Raw genomic sequence first — 20,249 nt, forward strand, 5'->3', positions numbered from 1 at the left:
GATTCTGCCTCTGATACTACCTCATGTGACTTTGGTAAATCATTTAAAATCCCAGGATTTTAGTTTCCTAACGAACACGTGAACATGGATCCAAGGTTCTGACTGCCTCTTTATCAGTTTCCCATTCGTAAAAGGAGGGAGAAGGGGTCAAGCCAGAAGTCTCTAAGGTTGCTTACAGTTCAAAATCTAGGACTTTGTGATCTTATGATTCTGGTGGGACACAAGGCAGTCCGTCGGCTGTTCCTTTTGCCACGTGACCAACTCATGTTTTCACTTTTTTTCCCCCTGAGGCAGTTGGGATTAAGTGACTTGCCCAGGGTCACATAGCCAGGAAGGGTTAAGTGTCTGAGGCTAGATTTGAACTCAGGTCCTCCTGACTTATCTGCCTGCCCCTAGATATTATCTTGGCCAGCTTTTCTTTGCGGTTCTTTATTTGTAATGTGTTAGAGCTTACTCACGTCTGCCATATGCTTCTCTATCACCCTCTGAGTTACTCATCTTTATGTATATATATATATATGGGAAATGGCAACATTCCCAAACTCAAGGCTGTAACCATCCACACAGGAATAACCAAGTGGATGAAGAGCGCTTATTGTATAGACTATGGCAAGCAGTTGAAACCCGTCCGTCAGCATATTTGTCCGTTGGGCTGTCCGATCTCTAGGTTTTCTGGTAAGGATCAGTGGTCAGGGGTCCTGCTGCTCTCTGGGACCTGGGTCCATTCTATTGGCCGCTGGTGAGGGACCCCTGCACACACGCCCACTCCCGCTCAGCCAGCCTGTGGCCCCGAAGGTCCAAGATGGCCCCCGTTTGGGGCTTTTAAAAGAAACCAAAGGAGGCCGCAAGGGGCTTAGTTGAAAGAACTTGCATTTGGGGTCACAGAACCCGGGTTGAGCGCCGCTCTGCCCACCTCTGTCTCCATGACCCTGGACAAATGCGCATCTTCTGCATCTGTAGGATGAGAGAGGGCCCTGGCAAGAGCAGGGGCCTGGGCTTCAGCTTCTGCTGCTGTCACCTGTGACCACGTGAATTTGGACAGATGGACGCCCTGTCCTGGGCCTCAGTTTCTTGCTCTGTGCGATGCTGAGAGTCCCTCAGCCGCTGGCTCTGCCCCGACTCCCCGGGGACCTTGGCCCCCCGCTCTGTGTAAGGTGGAAGGCCCCCAGAATCTCCGGCCTCCGAGCGGCGCCTCCTGGTCCCGAGGCTTCCTAGTGGCCCTGGGCTGCCGGATGAATCATCCCCCAATGTGAAGGGGCTGGAGGCAGGGCTCTAGCGGAGCAGCCTGGGCTTCCCTCCACCCGCTCTCCTTCAAAGTAAATAAAAAACAAGCAGATCTGAGCCTGCGGGAGCCTGATGAATACGAGGCGGTCGGAACCTCGGATCCCGGTTCATTTGTCCTTGTCTGTTTGGGGAATTTGATATGCTGAGAGCGGGGCAAGGGCTCCCCGAGCGCCGGCTGTGGCGCGGTCCTGGGGCCGCCGCGAGATATTAATGAATTGTTGTGTTTTGTTTTTTGTCTCTCCCCCTCCCCCTCCCCTGTAGATTTATGAGGAATCCAAGATGAACTTGGAGCAGGAGAGGCCGTTCGTGTGCAGCGCCCCGGGCTGCTCGCAGGTGAGTGGGTCCCTGGCAGGCCCGGGTGGGGGCTCGGCGGGAGGGTTTGGCTCTGGCTCCCAGGACCGCTCCTGGAGGCCGATCCATTACCGCCACATCCTGTTTGGTCTCTCCGGGAGAGGCTGTGATTGTTCTTATCCTCACGGCTCCCCTTCCCACCCCCCAAGTGATGTGGGCCGGTGCCCCCCAGCACAGCCACTGAAATCTAATAGGGCCGAGCCCTTCCTAGGCCTCCTGCCCCCACCCCAGGAAGCCGGCCAGACCCGCGGCCGTTCCCTCCAGATGTCCAGGCTTGTCATTTGAGAAATGGGGAGAAAGAGGAAGTCTGTTTTTCCATGGAGCAGTTTGGACTCGGCGTCGTATTATTGGCGAAAACATAACCCAGTGTGGAGACCACGGGAGCGCTGGGCTCCTCGCCCAAGGGAACTGTCCCCCGAGTGCCCGAGGCCCCTTTACTGCCTCCTGCTCCTCAGGGAAAAGGGCCGCGGGACCTTTCGTTGGGGTGGGCACTCCCGGTGCGGCGCCTCCCTCCGTCAACGTAGATCGGCACTGACGCAGGTTCATCACTTGCCCAGGGCCACGCGGCCAGCAGGTGCCAGAGGCTGCAGGGAGCCTTCTGCTTCTTCAGCCCAAAGGCAGCCCCCTCTTCCTATGGCCCCTCCACCTTGGAGGAGCGCTCAAGGCTCTCTGGGAGGACTGGGAGGCTTCCTCACGGAGCAAAGCCTGAGCTTTGTCACCTTTTCATCATATTGTAGCACCTCATGATGCGGGCGGAGCCTTCCTATCAGTCATTAGGTGCACATGGGGGAAACTGAGGCAGCGGGCCTTCCTGTCATTAGATAGACACATGGGGGAAACTGAGGCAGCAGAACTATCTGTCATTAGATATACACATGGGAGAAACTGAGGCAGCGGGCCTTCCTGTCATTAGAGAGACACATGGGGGAAACTGAGGCAGTGGGCCTTCCTGTCATTAGACACATGGGGGAAACTGAGGCAGCGGGCCTTCCTGTCATTAGAGAGACACATGGGGGAAACTGAGGCAGTGGGCCTTCCTGTCATTAGAGAGACACATGGGGGAAACTGAGGCAGAGGGCCTTCCTGTCATTAGATAGACACATGGGGGAAACTGAGGCAGCGGGCCTTCCTGTCATTAGATAGACACATGGGGGAAACTGAGGCAGCGGGCCTTCCTGTCATTAGATAGACACATGGGGGAAACTGAGGCAGCGGGCCTTCCTGTCATTAGACACATGGGGGAAACGAGGCAGCGGGCCTTCCTGTCATTAGAGAGACACATGGGGGAAACTGAGGCAGCGGGCCTTCCTGTCATTAGATAGACACATGGGGGAAACTGAGGCAGCGGGCCACTTGAGGCAGTCCCCATGCTTCATTCTTCTATCAGACCTCGAGCCTGTTGCCGTGAGATCTCTCTCTTTCCCTAAATTGCCCCCAGAGTGTCCCGTGAGAGGCGGGATTCTCATCTGGAATGTTCCTCTGAAGGGCTTGTAGGGCGGGGGCGGCAGAGGCCTGGGAAGGGCCCTCGGGGGGTCCTTGCGTTTCCCTCTGTTGCATTCGGAGGTGCTCCTGAGAGGAGAGGTGCCATGGAAATGTAAGATGTGCTTTCTAGGACCCTGACAATGTAACTACATCTTCTACTGGAACTGGGCACGGGAGGGCCCCTCAGGGCTATGGGAAATGTGGATTTCTGACCCATGAACTGGGAATGTTGGAGGCAATAATCAGGGACCCTAAAATCTCTTTTGAAATGAATTGTGGCAGAGAGAGTGCTGGGGTCCAAGGTCCCCATGCCGTCTCTCCACGTTGTGTCTGAGGGCTCTTGGGTAAGTTCCTACGCCTCTGCCCTTTGAAATAAAATAAGTGGGTAGGATAAGAGGAGATCAGAAGTGTCAGGGACCTCTTAATCTGGGATCCTGGATCCCGGTGAGCTGCCCGCTCCACTTCGAGGGTCAGCGACTCTCCGGGGGCCTTCTCTCGGCTCAGAAAGGACCGTTGCCGATTCCCCCAGTTGGTGCTTAACCCCAACAACTTTGGATCCATTTTTGTAGGCGTTGTATATTAATGTATAGTATATAATGTATCCTATAACATTTTATACATATACGTTAATGTATATTATATGATATATTCAATGCCACATTGATGTATATTATATAATATATTCTACGGTATATATATGTCTATTTGCCAGTGTGTGCTATGTAGTATAGTCGATGACATACATTTTATCTATGTTGATGTATGTTATATGCTATATTCTATGACATTTATTATATAGGTATATATAAACATATATAAGAAATTCTATGACATATTTTATGTGCACGTTAATGGACATTAAAGAAAATATTCTATCATAGGTTTTACACACGCATATCAGAGCATGTTATATTCTATGACATACACATGTACATTAATATACATTACAGATAGTATTCCATGACATCGATGTGTGTGTTAATGCATATTATATAATATAGTCTATGGGATTTATTTTTACATTTGTATGTCAATGTTTATTCTATATCCTATAATATTTAATATATGTTAATGTACCTTATAATATATTCTATGACGTTTATTTATATGTATATATTAATTTATATTCTATAATGACATATTTTATATATATTAATGTAATATTTTACATACATATATACATATAAATCTGTACCTGTGTGCTTAGTTCCTCCTCCCCCGCTCTTGAGGGTAGGAACTGATCGAGCCTTTGCATGTCCGGTGCCGCGCAGACACAGCAGGCCCTTAAACGCTCACTGCTCGCTGGCACGGAAGTAACCCCTCGACGCCCACATGGGCGGGTGGCCAGGAGACCGCCCCAAAGGGAGGCCACAATGGGACGCTCTCCCCTTTGCGTAAGTGAAGAAGCGAGCGAGGGTTTACTTTAAGACGGCTAAAGAGGCAAAGAGAAATTGGCCAAATTGAGGTTGCTCACCCATGGCTTTCCCCAATTAGCCTCCATTTCCTTTGCTATTTTAAAATGAAGCCCTCCAGAAATTGTGTTTTTTAAGGCAAATTCCCATAACTGGGCAAAGGGAGTAGTGAGGGAGAGTGAGGTCCTTCAAATCTTGCACTGGCTTCTTGTGGTAGGCGAGTCCCACTGACAAGGTGGCTGGCTGGGTGGTGCCGTGGAAGAGCTCCAGGCCTGAAATCAAGAAAACTCATCTTCGTGAGTTCGAATCTGGCCTCAGACACTTCCTGGCTGTGGGACCCCGGCCAAGTCACTTCACCCTGCCTGCCTCAGTTTCCTCATCTGTAAAATGAGCTGGAGAAGGAAATGATGAACCGCTGCAACATCCTGGTCAGGAAAACTTTGGGGTCACGAAGAGTGGGAACGGCTGGAAAATGACTGAGCCCCAAAGCTAGCTGACGCGTGTTGAGCTCTTCCCCTGTGCCCGGCAGGCGGGGAACATCGATTCGGGGGAAAAGGAAGCCAGTCACCGACCTGAGGGGCCGCGGGCACATAACCCAGAGGGAGCCGACAAGTGGCGAGGGAGGAGGAGGAGCCCCCGCGAGGGAGAATCTGGAGGCAGAAACCGGGCCGGAGAGGAGGGAGCTGCTGGCTGGCTCACTTCTTCAAATGGTGGGAGAATCACAGGTTCGAGGATGGGGGTGGAGGCACTTTTCCAGGTGATGCTGCTGTTGGAATATGATGGAGAAGCCCACGAGGGGCTAAGAGAGCCATGGAGGGGAGGGCCTGCTCCCACCACTACAGGATGGTGACTGGAGATGGATGCTGAGGACCAGGGTTCGAATCCCACGTCTGCTCTGTACCTGCTTCCCAGGGTTATCTCAAAGCTTAAATGAATAGGCTGGGAACTAGGGCAGAGCAAGCAGGACATCCCCCAAGGAGACCCAGTTTGGACAGTCCCTGTATTTAAAGGGTGCTCAGGGAGCTAGAAATCACAGACTCGGGCCCTGGCCAGCAGGGAGAATCCCTATCGGAAGCTCCTCGGCGATGAGTTGGGGGGTGTCCTCGCTGCCCCTTTAACCTGTAAGTGAGGGGGGGCTCTGTGGCATTTCCCCCAAGCCCGGCTTGGTCTCCACTCACTTCCAAGTTACTTCCTGCCCTGCAGATGGGGTATGCAGGTAAAACCCTTTAACATCAGTTGTGATCATGATAATTACTTGAATGAAATGGGAGCCACTCGAATCTCTTTGCCCAGAAAACCCCTAATGGGTCTTGAGGAGTTGGACTCTACTCAGCAATAGAGATGAAAGTTGGACAATTCACCGACTCTGGGTCTTATCTGTATAATGGGTTCAATGGGTTCTTTTCATTCGGAGCCTTCTGAGATCCCCTGTCCATCTGAAGCGAAGACTCTATGATCCTGTGAGCTCAAGAGACTTTGAAAAGTTGTCACATCTTCTAAAAGAGACTCCATCAGGATGCCAGATCCCAGAGAGAGAATGGCTTCCGGTCCGTTCCCTTTCCTCCCACCAGCCCTGTGAAGGGGACGTTGTGACCAGAGATATACCCATTTTACAGATTAGGAAGCGGAGGCACAGGGGAAGCATAACTGGTATTCAGGGGACTGCAGGAGTCTCACCCATTCTGCCATACCGCGAGGCGCCCATTAACCAGCTGTGTGACTGACCTTGGGAAGTCCCTAGCCCTGCCCAGGGCTGCGCTGCCTTACGTGTAAATGAGACGGTCTAACCCTCTTCCGGGCCCGAGTCCCGCGACCCCAGCCTTTATAAAGCCACATCAGCAAGGGCGCCTCAACGCCCACTTGCAGCTTCTGGGACAGTTCACTGATGGAGGCAGGTCTGGCTGGGTGGGGCCTGCGGGATTCTGGGTGCAGGAATTTCCACATCGGGTTAAAATGGAACAGGGAGAAGAGTTGTCTTTTCCCTTTGTTATGATGACTTTTTTTTTTCTAAATAAATGTTCGCTCTTCCGCCCCTCCCCCCCCATTTTGTTAGACTTGAAGTAGAAACTGAGTCTGTCTCTTACTTTTCTCTTTCCATCCCCATCACTTATATGAGTTTTGCATACAGTAAGCATTTAATAGTGGCTTTCCCTCATCCACCCATCCGTCCATCCCCGATGGGTCTGCCTCCCACTGAAGTGTCAGCCTGGTTGTGGAAGCATAGGAGGCCTAGTTTCCTGGCTCCGGCCTTTTCCTTGACAGGCTGACTTCCTCTCAGAGACATCCTCACGTCCGGCCTGGTACCCTACCATACCTTTCCCTTCCTCAGAACCCCCCTCTCTAGAATATTCCCTGCCAGAACCTTCCAGGTTCCTTTATATTGGCACTGGCCCCCTTGTGACGTCAGAAGTGTAAACCAATCAGCAGCCCCGAGGGAGGCTCCTTCCTTTTCTCCAGACCCCTCTGTCACAGCCCCGTGACTCGGTCCAGCTGGGTGGGGCAGCCTATCGGAAGAGAGAGGGCGAGCCAGCCGAAGGTGGGTGCCTCTCATGGGGTCGCCGGACCCTTGTGCCGGGCCTGGAGACCCTGCAGTCCCACGAAGCCCCAGTGTGCCAAGCACCGGGGACACAGATTGTAGTGTAACAGCCTCGGAGCACAGGGAGCCGGCCGTCCCCTGGTCTCAGTAACAGCACAAAGAGAACAAGCAAAATGTACCGGGAGACGCCCAGTGGGTCTCTGCGGGCCCTCGGCCGCTGTCCTTGTCCCAGTCAGTCTCTAGAAAAGCGGGGTCCCAGTGACGGTGATCGCGCTGCGTCCGTGGGTCTGGGCCCTTCCCCGAGTCTGGCTGGGGCCGGCTTCCCCTTGTGCTCGGTGCCGGAACCGGGTGCTGGCCCTGCTTCCTGGGCCTTGGCCCCCGTGTGGAACAGAGGGTGCCCTTGCCCGCAGGACAGGGTCTCTGCCATAAGGAAACCCTTTCCCCTTCTCAGAACAGTCCCCCCCAGGGGAGCCAGCGGGCCTGGGTGCCAGGCCAGCCTCGAGGCACATCCTGGCCCGGGCTTTATCTCTGTGCTGGAGCCTCCCCACCAGCCAGGGAGGGGCCCTCGGCTCTCTCAGACCTCCAGCTCAGAGGAGAACGTGCTGCTTCCTGATGGACCACAGGATGGCTCTGAGCCGGACTCACCTGTTGGACAGGGGACCCTCGATCCAAGCTGGGAGGGGCTTCAGGGCCTACTGCGACCCTTGATTTTGCCTTTGAGGAAACTAAGATCCCGGAAGGGGAGTGACTTTGTTTCACATGGGGAGAGGTAGGGCTGGAGCCTGACGCCTTCTCCAGTGGATTCAAATCCAAAGGGAGCACCTTTGTGGCTCCCTGTGCCTCGAGAGAAACATCTCCTTCCTGCCCAAGCGTTTAAAGCTCTCCACAGTCTGCCGGCCCTCTACCTTCCCAGCCCAGTTTCATCTTCTTCCCCTTTCTGTAGTCTCCATCCCAATCAGACTGGTTAGGTGGCTATTGTACACGAATGTCCATCTTCCCCTTCTGTGAGATCCCCCTCCCCTTGGAGAGCTGTCCTTCTCCACCTCTGCTGCATGGGACCCTTTTCTAGTTGCAAAGCGCAACTCATTGGTCACCCCCCACAAGGAAGTCTCTCCTAAACCCCCAGGAGAATGTCAGCTCCTTGAGAATAAAGATTTTCTTTTCTTTCTTTCTCTTTCTCTCTCTCTTTAATTTTTCTTTTCTTTCTTTCTTTTCTTTCTCTCTTTCTCTATCTTTCTTTCTTTCTTTTTCTTCCTTCCTTCCTTCCTTCCTTCCTTCCTTCCTTCCTTCCTTCCTTCCTTCCTTCCTTCCTTTCTGTCTTTCTCTCTCTTTTTCTTTCTTTTGCATTTTATTCCTACCATCCAACATGGCTTCTTGGTACATAGTAGCCACTTTAAAATGCTTTTTGGATACCCGTATTCATATCTTTTCTTCCCCAGTAAAATTTTGGATGCTCAAAGGCAAAGTTTGCTCCATTTTTTGATACCCCATTGTGAGTTCAATATATAGTGCACATAGCAGGTGCTTTAAAAATTACCTGTTGAATCGAATGGAGTTAGATTCCCCTAACGCTCTCAACTGATTTAGTTCGTTCATTTTGGTGTTTTCTCAAAAATATTATCGCTACATTTTACTTTGAAATCACTGACAGTTCTCAGCACATCCCTCCCTCATTTGTCCCAGAGAGTGACAAAAGTTATTTGAAAAAGCCCAGCATTCCAGGTTGGAGTCCCCTGGGGGCAGGGAAGCGGAGAACACTCTAGACTCTTGGCCTTCCTCTGGGAAATGCTGCCCGCCATCGGGCTCTCTCCCCAGCCGGGGAAGGGCCCATATTTTTGACTCACTCACTGGGGTGGCAGACGGAATGTTTCATTCTATAAGAAAAACTGGAACCCCAGCTCACACTTTCTCACTTCTCCCAAGCGATTCTTGGCTCTCCTGCCATGTTTGAATTGCTGGATGATAATTTCCCATTCTCCCCCCTCCAGCCGGTGCCAAATGACTATCATGAAACTTGCTGAATAGATCTCCTTCCTTTCTTTCTGATTTCTTTTCTTTGTATTTGTCCGCCAGCGCTTCCCGACCGAGGACCATCTGATGATCCACAGACACAAGCATGAGATGACTTTGAAGTTTACCTCAATAAAAACAGACAGTTTGTTAACAGGTAAGGAGCCTCCGGTGGGAGAGGACCCGCTCCGGCCTCCCGGGGCGCAGGGGGAGAGGCCGGGCCGCCGGCAAAGGCTGGGCCCCCAGAATAGCGACCGCTGAAGTCATGTAGCACAAAGGCCAGCAGCTGACTCGGGATTCCCACCTTTCTGGGAGTGGAGAACATTGACAATAATAGCTCAGATTTTTATCGCACCTTGCCTCCGACACCGAGGGGGTTAGTGGAGGTCGGCACGGGTCCGAGGCGGGACTCGTCCCACTTCTTTCTGACTCCCTTCAAGGCCTTTTGGAGAGGAGGCTCCCTGCGACTAAATGGTGGTGGGAGAGGAAGACCCTTCATGGGGCATCCTCTCTATCACTGTCGTCACCGCTTCTGTATTAACATGCTCTCCTTTTAAGATTTGATGCATCCACAATTTCATTGGCTCATCATAAAAACCCTATAAAGAAGGTGATTATCCCCATTTTACAGATGGTAAATGTGAGGCGAAGAGAATTTCATTGAGTCGACTAGAGTCATACATCTAGAAAATGTCTGAGATAGGGGTCAAAGCTCACTCCTTTTATTTATAGCACTATCAACACACACACTCTGTTTTTTAAACTCCTTAATATAATCAGCGGGGCCGCTAAGTGGTGAAGTGATAAAATGCTTGGTCTGGAATCGAGGAGATCTTCAAATCTGGCCTCGGACACATAGTGGCTGTGTGATCCTGGGCAAGTCACTTTATCGTTTGTCTCAGTTTCTCTTCTATAAAATAATCTGAGAAGGAAATGGCAACTGAATCCTGTGCCTTTGCCAAGAAAACTTCAAAAAGCAGAGAGTTAGACACTGTGTGTGTGTGTGTGTGTGTGTGTGTGTGTGTGCGCGTGCTGTGCAAGATGTTAAAAAGAAAGTTCTAAGAATGGAGTAGACAAGCACCAAAGAGATTCTGTTCGTAGGAAAGGCCACGGGAGACTTCTGGATGGGAAGCTAGGAGTGTGACATGGACTCAGCACAGACAGGAGAAATACTGTAAGCGTTCTTGACCGTTTTGAGTAGTCTGGTGGAGCATATGGACTTCTTCTCGCATTTAAATTTAAATTCCTAAATAAGATAGTTGGGATTATGAAGGGAACCAATCATATTGAAATACAGATACCTCTTTGGCATCTATCTCTGCCTAGTAATTTATCTATACATCTATATGTCACCTATTTATCTCTCTACCTATGTATCCATCCATCCACCCATCTACCAGTCTGTCTATCTCTCCATCCATCCATCCATCCATCTCTACCTATTCATTTATCTAGATATATCTGTCATCTCTTTGTCTCTCTACCTATCTATCCATCTATCTGTCCATCTATCTGTCTGTGTTTGTCTATTCATCCATCCATCTATCTATCCATCCATCCATCTATCTGTCCATCTATCCGTCTATCCAACCATCCATCCATCCATTTGTATACTTCCCTACCTCCTTATCCATCTTTGTGTTCCCCCCAGATTTAAAGAAAGGAGAGCTCAGTAGGGACTGACGATGAAGCCAGAGCCCCCTCCCCAGAGGTAGTCGGTTGTCATGGATCTGAACAAGAGGATCCAGGTTCAGAGTCTGTCTCTGACCTTTACTAGCCATCTGACCTGGGACAAGTGTCTCTAGAATCTAGCTTTAAAATCGGGGCGGGGAGGCTGGTGTAGCCCTTCCGGCTCTGTCTGTGCTCCCAGGATCCCTCCGACTGCCCAGGGGAGGTAAGGACACACTCTTCGTGTCTTCCTAAGCGTGAGCTGCTTCCCAAGCTGAACGGACTGTCAGGGGAGGGCGAGAGTTCCCACCACCAGCTGGGCGACCACAGGGTGGGGATATTGCCCAGGGGCTCCCGTAAAGACCCAAGTTGGGCTCTAGCTCTGAGCCTCTCTGACCCTGTGGGGCTGGGATTCTTAGACTCAGTACATGGGCAGGAAGCGAGGACCAGAAGTAGCTTTGGAACAGACTCCAGATCTGGGGCAGGAAGGTCATATCCAGCTCTACCATTTTGCAGATGAGTAAACTGAGACCCAGGAAGGGTCACGTAGGTAGTAAGTGATGGAGGTGAGATTGAGAGCCAGGCTCATTAGCTCCAAGTCATGTTCTTTTCACTGCCCCTCCCGGTCTTCAGTTGAGCTGAAAGAGAGGGAGCCAGGGAGGGCCAGCCTGACAAGGAGATTAAAGCTTGATCATGGGAGGTGGGGAGGTCCCACATGTCAGGCTGGGGTCAAGTTTACAGACGGCGAGTTAGTGACTTGCCCAGGATCATACAGCTGGAGTCTGAGGCAGAATTGGAACTCAGATCATTGTCCCTCCAGCTCCTGTAATGACCTGTCTACCAGGTCACCTGGCATCTCCTGACATCGCTTTGTTGTTATTATGACCTTGCCTAGAGGGCCCTAGATGAACAAGTCACGGACTGGGAGAGCTGAAGGCAGCTCGGTGGCCATTTAGTCCGAGACAATCGGATTCCTATAGAGGAGAAAGACATGGGCTGCCATAGATTAGCACAAGGAATGCGCTTTAGCCCCATGCTTGGCACACAGTAGGTGCTTAATGAATGCGTGTTGATTTGATATGTGCCAGAGGAGGATGCTATCCAAGCAGTGAAGGAGAAGCTGTAGCTCATTGCCTCTCTATGGGGCCATGCTATCATTTTACCCGTCCAGGACAATCCAGAGCAGGCTTTCTGACGTGGGAGCTGTGCATTTGGATTCGGGGGATGTTTTTGTAAAATTTTCTTTCTTTCTTTCTTTCTTTCTTTCTTTCTTTCTTTCTTTCTTTCTTTCTTTTTCTTTCTTTCTTTCTTTCTTTTCTTTCTTTCTTTCTTCTTTCTTTCTTCTTTCTTTCTTTCTTTCTTTCTTTCTTTCTTCTTTCTTTCTTTCTTTCTTCTTCTTCCTTCCTTCCTTCCTTCCTTCCTTCCTTCCTCCTTCCTTCCTTCCTTCCTTCCTTTCTTTCTCTTCCTTTCTTTCTTTCCTTTCTTCCTTTCTTCCTTCTTCCTTTCTTCCTTTCTTCCTTTCTTCCTTTCTTCCTTCCTTCCTTCCTTCCTTCCTTTCTTTCTCTTCCTTTCTTTCTCTTCCTTTCTTCCTTCCTTCCTTTCTTCCTTTCTTCCTTTCTTCCTTTCTTCCTTTCTTCCTTTCTTCCTTCCTTCCTTCCTTCCTTCCTTCCTTCCTTCCTTCCTTCCTTCCTTCCTTCCTTCCTCCTTCCTTCCTTCCTTCCTTTCTTTCTCTCCTTTCTTCCTTTCTTCCTTTCTTCCTTTCTTCCTTTCTTCCTTCTTCCTTTCTTCCTTTCTTCCTTTCTTCCTTTCTTCCTTTCTTCCTTTCTTCCTTTCTTCCTTTCTTCCTTTCTTCCTTTCTTCCTTCCTTCCTTTCTTTCTTTCTTTCTTTCTTCTTTCTTTCTTCTTCTTCCTTCCTTTCTTTCTTTCTTTCTTTCTTTCTTTCTTTCTTCTTTCTTTTCTTTCTTTCTTTTCTTTCTTTCTTTCTTTCTTTCTTTTCTTTCTTTCTTTCTTTCTTTCTTTCTTTCTTTTTTCTTCTTTCTTTCTTTCTTTCTTTCTTCTTTCTTTCTTTCTTTCTTTCTTTCTTTCTTTCTTTCTTTCTTTCTTTCTTTCTTCTTTCTTTCTTTCTTTCTTTTCTTTCTTTCTTTCTTTCTTTCTTTCTTTCTTTCTTTCTTTCTTTCTTTTTGGCTGAGGAGTGACTTGCCCAGTATCACACAGCCAGGAAGTGTTCAGTGTCTGAGGCCAGATTTGAACTCGAGGGCCCTAATGTCATTGAGGTCCCGTATCTGTCCCTCCTCACTGAGCCTGTCTCGGCCTCACAGTAAGGAGGCGGGGCTTGGCAGTGCCCCCCTCTCTACTGTTGTCTCTTGGATTTTCCCCATTTACGGGAAGGATTTATGGCGGGTTTCCTGGGGGGGCCACACAGCACGCGCCGGCAGTGTTTGAACCCGGCTCTTTCCGACTCGAGGCCTCCGGTTCGCCAAGTTTCTTCCTGGGCCGGTCCCTAGGGGACCCCCAGAGAGCCTCCTCCCTCGGAGCAGCCGTTGAGGTGGGAGGGGCTCAAGCCCACCTCACTTTGTCTCCCACAGCCACGATCCCGTCTGTCACTTTCCTGAGCCTCCTCCCCACTCCTAGCACCTGCTTGGGACAGAGAGGGGGATCATGCAGTGGCCGGGGGGCAGTAACGGCAGTGGGAGGAGGGGGAGCGGCCGCAGTAATGGCGGCGGTGCTGGCGGTGGCTGTAGGGTGGCCGTGGTGGTGGGTGGGATTTCCGGTCATTTTTCAGTCGTCTCTGACCATTTCAAGGCCCCATCTGGGGTTTTTGGGGAGAAGATGCTGCCCTGGTTGGCCATTTCCTTCAGCTCATTTTATAGATGAGGAAATGAGGCAAACAGGGTGAAGCGACTCGTTCAGGAAGGGTCTAAGATTGGATTCGAACTGGGGGAGACGAGCGGCCCTCCATGCATCATGGCGCCCCCGGCCGCCCAAATAACCACATGCTCCCGCTCCAGGCGGACGTGTTGGACACCACCGATGGAGGGAAGATGCTGGTCCTAGAGCGTTTCTTCTGGAGTCAGAGAAAGGACTGAACACGGGTCTTGCCGACTCCCAGGAAGAAACGCAAATCAAAAAATCTCTATCTATCCATATCTACATATAGATATATAAATCCCTGCAGCCCTTTTCCTTTAGCAGACGCGGAGATGGACCAGAAATCGCCTGTTTTCAGAGCCCTCGCAGGGCGTTCTGTATCCTGAACCTTGGATGATTGGCAGGAAGGAGATCCCCAATTAGTCCCATTTATTTTACTATATATATATATATTTATATTTACATACATGCAAACATAGGGCGATATAGTGGGCACAAGGGCGGACTGTGTCTGCAGAAAACTTTTTCAAATCCTACCTCAAACAATTACTAACTGCATGACTTGGGGCATGATGGGACCCCGTGACCTCCGTTTCCTTAAATGCAAAATGGAGAAAGTTTGACTTGATGATGCACAGTCTCTTCCAGCTCGGAGTCCCAGCCTCTCTGAGCCTCAGTTTCCTCATCTGTAAAATGGAAGGGGTTGAACTAAAAGATAATCTTGCTAGACTCTGTCAGTTCTAAAGTGATAGAATTGTATGTAGATCAGGCGCCGAATGGGGACTGCTGCCCCTCTTCTCCATGTCCCCCTTGTCTTTGCTCCCCTCCCAGTGTGACTTCTGCCCCCACCACGTGCTGGTGCCGACCAGTCTTTGGGTCCTCTCTGGCCCGCCTTGCTCTTCTCGGGCTGGCTACCAGCACTTAGGGGCTTTAAGTACGGGGCTTGTCAGGGACCCCGGGGGCATCTTGTCCAATCCCCTCCTGCTACGGAGGAGGGAACTGAGAACCGGATCACCAATCAAAAGCTAGAAATGTCCCCGGCGTTTTACAGACAAGGAAACAGAGGCACAGGGAGGATTTTTAGCCACTGACCAAATATTGCTGAGGAGGGTCTGAAGGGAGATTCTCTCGCTTTAGAGCCAATATGCTTTTTTTCTTTTACTGGATAACTCTCATCAAATGACTTGTCCAAGGTGACTCTTCTCACCAGCAGGAGCGCTGGGCCTTGAACCCGGGCCTCCCGACTCCCGAGCTTGGTTCTCCGAGGCCGCTTCCGAGTTGCCAGGTGTTTGGGAGCCCAGGTGCATCGAAGGCAGGGTGACCTTTGGGTGATCAGGTTTCCCTCCTGCCCCAGCTCTGAACCCTCCAGGGTGAAAAATAGCCTGTGGCCGCCTCCCTGGCCAGCGGGTGACCTGGGTATTTTTAGTCCTTGCTGAGATCCCCATCTGTCCGAGTCTGACCTGGACTGTCTTGAGTTTGAGGCGGCCGGGAGAGGCTCCCAGAGCCCGGCCGCAGCCGCGTCCCGTGGGTCCCTGTCAACTCGTGGGAGACTTTGGTTCTGGGGAAGACGGGCCCGGCTGATGGGCTCGCCACTCCTGGGGGGTCCACAGAGGGACATTGAGGCGGGAAGACGCGGCCGTCGTGGCGGAGACCTGGCTGAGCCCGCGTTCTCTGACACTCCCGTGATCACGGGCAGATCACTCAGCCCCAGTCAGAAGTTTCCACATCTGTAAAATGGGAGAAATGACATTTACAGTTCAGGGATATCATGAGGCAAAAATGAGATGATGTATTTAGAATGCACAGCCCACCCTAATGCGCTCTCTTAGTGTATAATCATCGTGATTTCATCTCATTGGCTCATACCCACAAACCCCCACAGCCCAAAGGGGAGCTGCTCCCCTTGCTTTCCATCAGGCCCAGGACTCTCTCTAGGCAAGGGGCCGCCCAGCAGCATTGCATCTCATCTCTGGCCCGGGGAGTGGCGCACTGTGTGCCGCCACAAGCAGGGGCAGATGGAGAACCCAGCAACAAACACTTATCAAGGGCCTACTGTGTGCCAGGCCCGTGCTAGGGCTGCAGAGGCAAAAGTAGAATGACCACTGACCTCAAGCAGCTTAAATCTAGGGGGGAAATCAAACAAATTCAGACCCTGGTAGGTTTGGTAGGGGAGTGTGAGTGTGTGTGTGTGAGTGTGTGTGTGAGTGTGAGTGTGTGTGAGTGTGTGTGTGAGTGTGAGTGTGTGTGTGAGTGAGTGTATGTGTATGTGTGAGTGTGTGAGTGTATATGAGTGTGTGTGTGTGTGTGTGTGTGTGTCCCAGTTACTCATCTCCATAATAGGACTTTTGGACCAGTTGCCTTCTGAGGTCACTTGAAGAATTAAATCTGTGAACTGAAATAACAACAGCTCTGTGGTACAAGCCTAAACTGTGGAGTCGGGACTGTCTGGGTTCAACTATGATCTCAGATATGCACTAGATACATGACCCAGGCAAGTCATTTGTCTCAGTTTCCTCATCTGTAAAGTGGGAATAATATCATCTATCTCGTGGAATTGTTGTAAGGACCAAGGAGATACCCCCCTAGAGCCCTTCGCAGATCTTTAACGCACTAGATAACTGCTAGCTCCTACTGTAGACCAAGGGATATTGGGATGTGGCAGCGCTGACATCTTGGAGACTTCCAGACAGCCTGTTGGGGGTGATATCCCTTGAATCAGTCTTAAAGAAGGATTTTAAGAGACAGACAGGAAAAGGGCCTTCTAAGATCTCCCTTCCCTCCATATCATATTTTTCTCTGCATTCACTTTCTGTTGTGACTTCCACAAGAACAGGATCTGTGACAAATCTTTCATCTCCTCCTCAGATCTGTCTTGCACACAGTAGGTATTTAATGTTTCTTGAATGTATGAATGGGGGATGAATGGCAGCCTAGTGATAGACAGAGGCAGAGAGAAAAGTCCCTGCTGCTCCAAACTCTTCCAAAGGAATTGGAAATTTCCTTGGTAAAGCTATTGGAAGGATTAGCCATTTCCTTCTCCAGCTCATGGAGGAAACTGAAGGAAGTAGGATAAGTGACTTGTCCAGAGTCACACAATTAGCAACTGCCTGAGGCTACATTTGAACAGGGGAAGATACTGTATTCAGAAGGGAAGAGATTGTGGGAAGAGAAAGGACTTGGGAGGCAGAAGATCTAGCTCAGACTTATTATTGGGTGCTCTTCGTGACCCTGAATTCAGATCAGAACCTCTTGTCTCTGTGTCACTGACCCCTCTGACCATTTATTGAAACATGAAGACTTCTCTAAATAACGGTAGAAATTCATCAATTCAAAGGCCTTATTTCTAAAATATATAGAGAATTGACTCAATTTTTAAGAATCCAAGCTATTCTCTAATTGGTAAATAGTCAAAGGATATGAATGGACAATTTTCAGATGAAGAAATTAAAATTATTTCTAATCATATGAGGTGTTCTAGATCATTATTGATCAGAGAAATACAAATTAAGACAACTTTACACACCTCTCAGATTGGTTAAGATCACAGGAAAAGACAAAGACGAATGTTGCAGGGGATGTGGGAAAACTGAGACACTGATACATCGTTGGTGGAGTTGTGAAGGGATCCAGCCATTCTGGAGAGCAATTTGGAACTATGCTCAAAAAGTTATCAAACTGTGCATGCCCTTTGACCCAGCAGTGTTCCTACTGGGCCTGTATCCCAAAGAGAGCTTAAAGAAGGGAAAAGGACCCACATGTGCACAAATGTTTGTGGCAGCCCTCTTTGTAATGGCAAGAAACTAGAAATTGAATGGATGCCCATCAGTTGGAGAATGGCTGAGTAAATTATGGTATATGAATGTTATGGAATATTATTGTTCTATAAGAAACCATCAGCAGGATGATTTCAGAGAGGCCTGGAGAGAATTATATGAACTGATGCTGAGGGAAGTAAACAGAACCAGGAGATCATTGTACATGGCAGCATCAATTCTGATGAGTGTGACTCTTTCCAACAATGAGATGATTGATGCCAGTTCCAATGATCTTGTGTTAAAGGGAGCCATCTTCACCTGGAAAGAGGGCTGTGGGAACTGAGTGTGGACTACACTCTTTTTTTTTGTTGTTCTCTCACTTTTTGTTTTCTTACTCATTTACTTTCTTATTTTTTTTATCTGATTTCTCTTGTGCAGCAAGAGAATTGTATAAATAGGTTTACATATATTGGATTTAACATATATTTTAACATGTTTAACATAGATTGGATTGCTTGCCATCTAGGGGAGGGGGTCAAAGAACGAGGGGAAAAATCTGAAACACAAAGCTATGCAAGAGTCATTGTTGTCAGATTATCCATGTGTATGTTTTGAAAACATTTTATTAAAAACAAACAAAAATGCATATAATCCAACAAAACCGATTCCCACAATGCCCCATTTCCAAAAACATATTTTTTCATCCTACATCTTGAGTCTATCACTTTTGTCAGGCAGCGGGCAGCATTCTTCATCATCAGCTTTTTGGAATCCCGGCTTGTCATTTCATTGATGAGAATTCTAAAGTCTTTGCAAGTTATTTTTCTTTGTGATGCTGTTATTACATAAGCTGTGCTAAAAAATAAAGAAATAAAGAAATTCATTAAATAAAGAGAGTTACAAAGACAACCAGTTTGTTTACGTTATCAAATACAGATGACATTTGTTTTAAACAATAACAAATTCATGGGCTGCAGGTAAAGAATGGCTGATTTGAGTGATCCTTAAGGCCATTTCACATCTAGATCTCGTGATTTGGAAGTTCTGTATCTATCATTCCAGCTTGCTGCTGGCGATTCCTTGGGTGAACAGTACAGGCCATCAGGTCTCTCTGGACCTTCATGTCTTCATCTGTAGAATGATAGGATTGGGCTTGGTGACCTCTGACACCCCTTCCAAGTGAGCCACTTTAGTATCTTCAGCCTCAATTGCTTTATTTGTCAAATTTAGGGGTTCATTAAATGGTCTCTCTGACCCCTTCCGGTTCTAAATTGTGATATTATCCTTCTTAAAACAATTCTTCATTTCAGACTTTTCCCCAATTCAGACTTCTGGGTCAGAGTTAAAGAGCATGAATTAAAGAATGGATGAAGGGAGGCTGCTTGGAGAAGACAGAAACTCACCTTCTCATATTATTTATTAGTGATTTTTTAAAAAGTCCCATTTCCCAGCTCTCTTACTCAAGAACCCTGGGAAAAGGGACAGATCCGTAGAAATGGGATCGTTGTTGAAATCGGGAAGTCCCCTATCCCTCCCAGTCCTGTCTATTTTGCCCAGAGCCCGTCACCTTTCCTCCACGGTGATGGAGGCAAAAATGAAACACGGGCAGATACATAAGTGAAGCGCCGTTCTGCAGCTGAGTAAGCTAGTCACCTATTATTAAATGCACAGCAGACTAAACAATTTTTTTTTCAAGGCATCAGGTTTCAGGCCTCAGATTTGTGCCTGTCCCACAACTTCACTCGGGAGGAATCATGTCAGCTACAGTGGAGAAAATGATAGGAGTCAAACTCCAGGGGAACTGGGCGTTTTGGGGGGCTTGGGGTAGTTAAAAGAGTTGGTTCTAGCTGGTGACTGCTCATTCTCTGTCTGTCTCTGTCTCTATGTCCCTTCCTATACACATATGTATATAAATGTGTGTGTATGTATGTCACATACACAAAATGTTAAAGAGTGGTTTAAAGATTTCGAATTGGAAAGTACCAAATAGTCAACTCCATGGAGACGGGACTCCCCATATCCTCATTTTACAGATGAGAAAACCAAGGTCCAGAAAAGACCAAATAATTTGCTAAAGGTCATATAGAGGCAAAGCTGCGATTTGCCCGCAGGTTCTCCGACTGCATACCTAGGGCATCTTGTACCACAATTGTCTTATTCCGCTTAGCTTTTTGGCCAGTGCGTCCATTGAACCGTCCGGAGTAAGGCAAGCTAACACCACACATCCTTTGAGCTTCGTCGAGCCCCTACCTAACTCTTCTTTGGGAAGGAATTTGTAAGATTCCTTTTACAAGAAAATGGTTCTTTTTTTTTTTTCCTTTTTATTTTTAAAAGATATGCATGGATAATTTTTCAACATTGATCCTTGTAAAACTTTGTGGTCCAAATTTTTCCCTCCCTTTCCCCACACCCCTTTCCCAATATATGTTAATCATTGAAAAAATATAATTAAATCTTATACTCTAATATATTTAACATGTATTGGTCATCTTGCCATCTAGGGGAGGGGGTGGGGGAAAGGAGGGGAAAAATTGGAACAAAAGGTTTGGCCATTGTCAATGCTGTAAAATTGTCCATGCATATAACTTGTAAATAAAAAGTTATTAAAATAAAATAAAAAGAAGAAATATAATTAAATCACATATATTTGTATATATAGTATATATATATATATAGCTATATATATATATATATTTATACAATTATCATGCTGCATTAAAAAAAATCAGATCAAAAAGGAAAAAAAAAGGAGAAAGAAAACAAAATCAAGCAAACAACAACAAAAAGTAAAAATACTGTGTTGTGATCCACACTAAGTTCCCACAGCCCTCTCTGTGGGTGCAGAGGGCTCTCTCTATCACAAGATCACTGGTCTGAATCATC

General features: G+C 48.4%; 1 protein-coding gene across 3 annotated transcripts in view; it reads left to right on the forward strand.

The window, feature by feature from the left end:
* The window catches only part of CREB5 (cAMP responsive element binding protein 5), a 488,046-nt gene that overhangs the window by 77,062 nt on the left and 390,735 nt on the right, over positions 1 to 20,249 (forward strand). For 2 of the 3 annotated variants that reach the window (XM_051963010.1, XM_051963008.1), the window contains exons 2-3: positions 1,546 to 1,617; positions 9,139 to 9,232. In XM_051963010.1, the coding sequence (XP_051818970.1) occupies positions 1,564 to 1,617; positions 9,139 to 9,232 (148 nt within the window). In that variant the 5' untranslated portion in view covers positions 1,546 to 1,563. Of the gene's footprint in view, positions 1 to 1,545; positions 1,618 to 6,958; positions 7,066 to 9,138; positions 9,233 to 20,249 lie in introns of those variants that run through there. The other variant, XM_051963009.1, reaches the window with a different exon arrangement.

The sequence above is a fragment of the Antechinus flavipes genome, chromosome 5 (genome assembly GCF_016432865.1).
Source record: "Antechinus flavipes isolate AdamAnt ecotype Samford, QLD, Australia chromosome 5, AdamAnt_v2, whole genome shotgun sequence".
Taxonomy (NCBI): domain Eukaryota; kingdom Metazoa; phylum Chordata; class Mammalia; order Dasyuromorphia; family Dasyuridae; genus Antechinus; species Antechinus flavipes.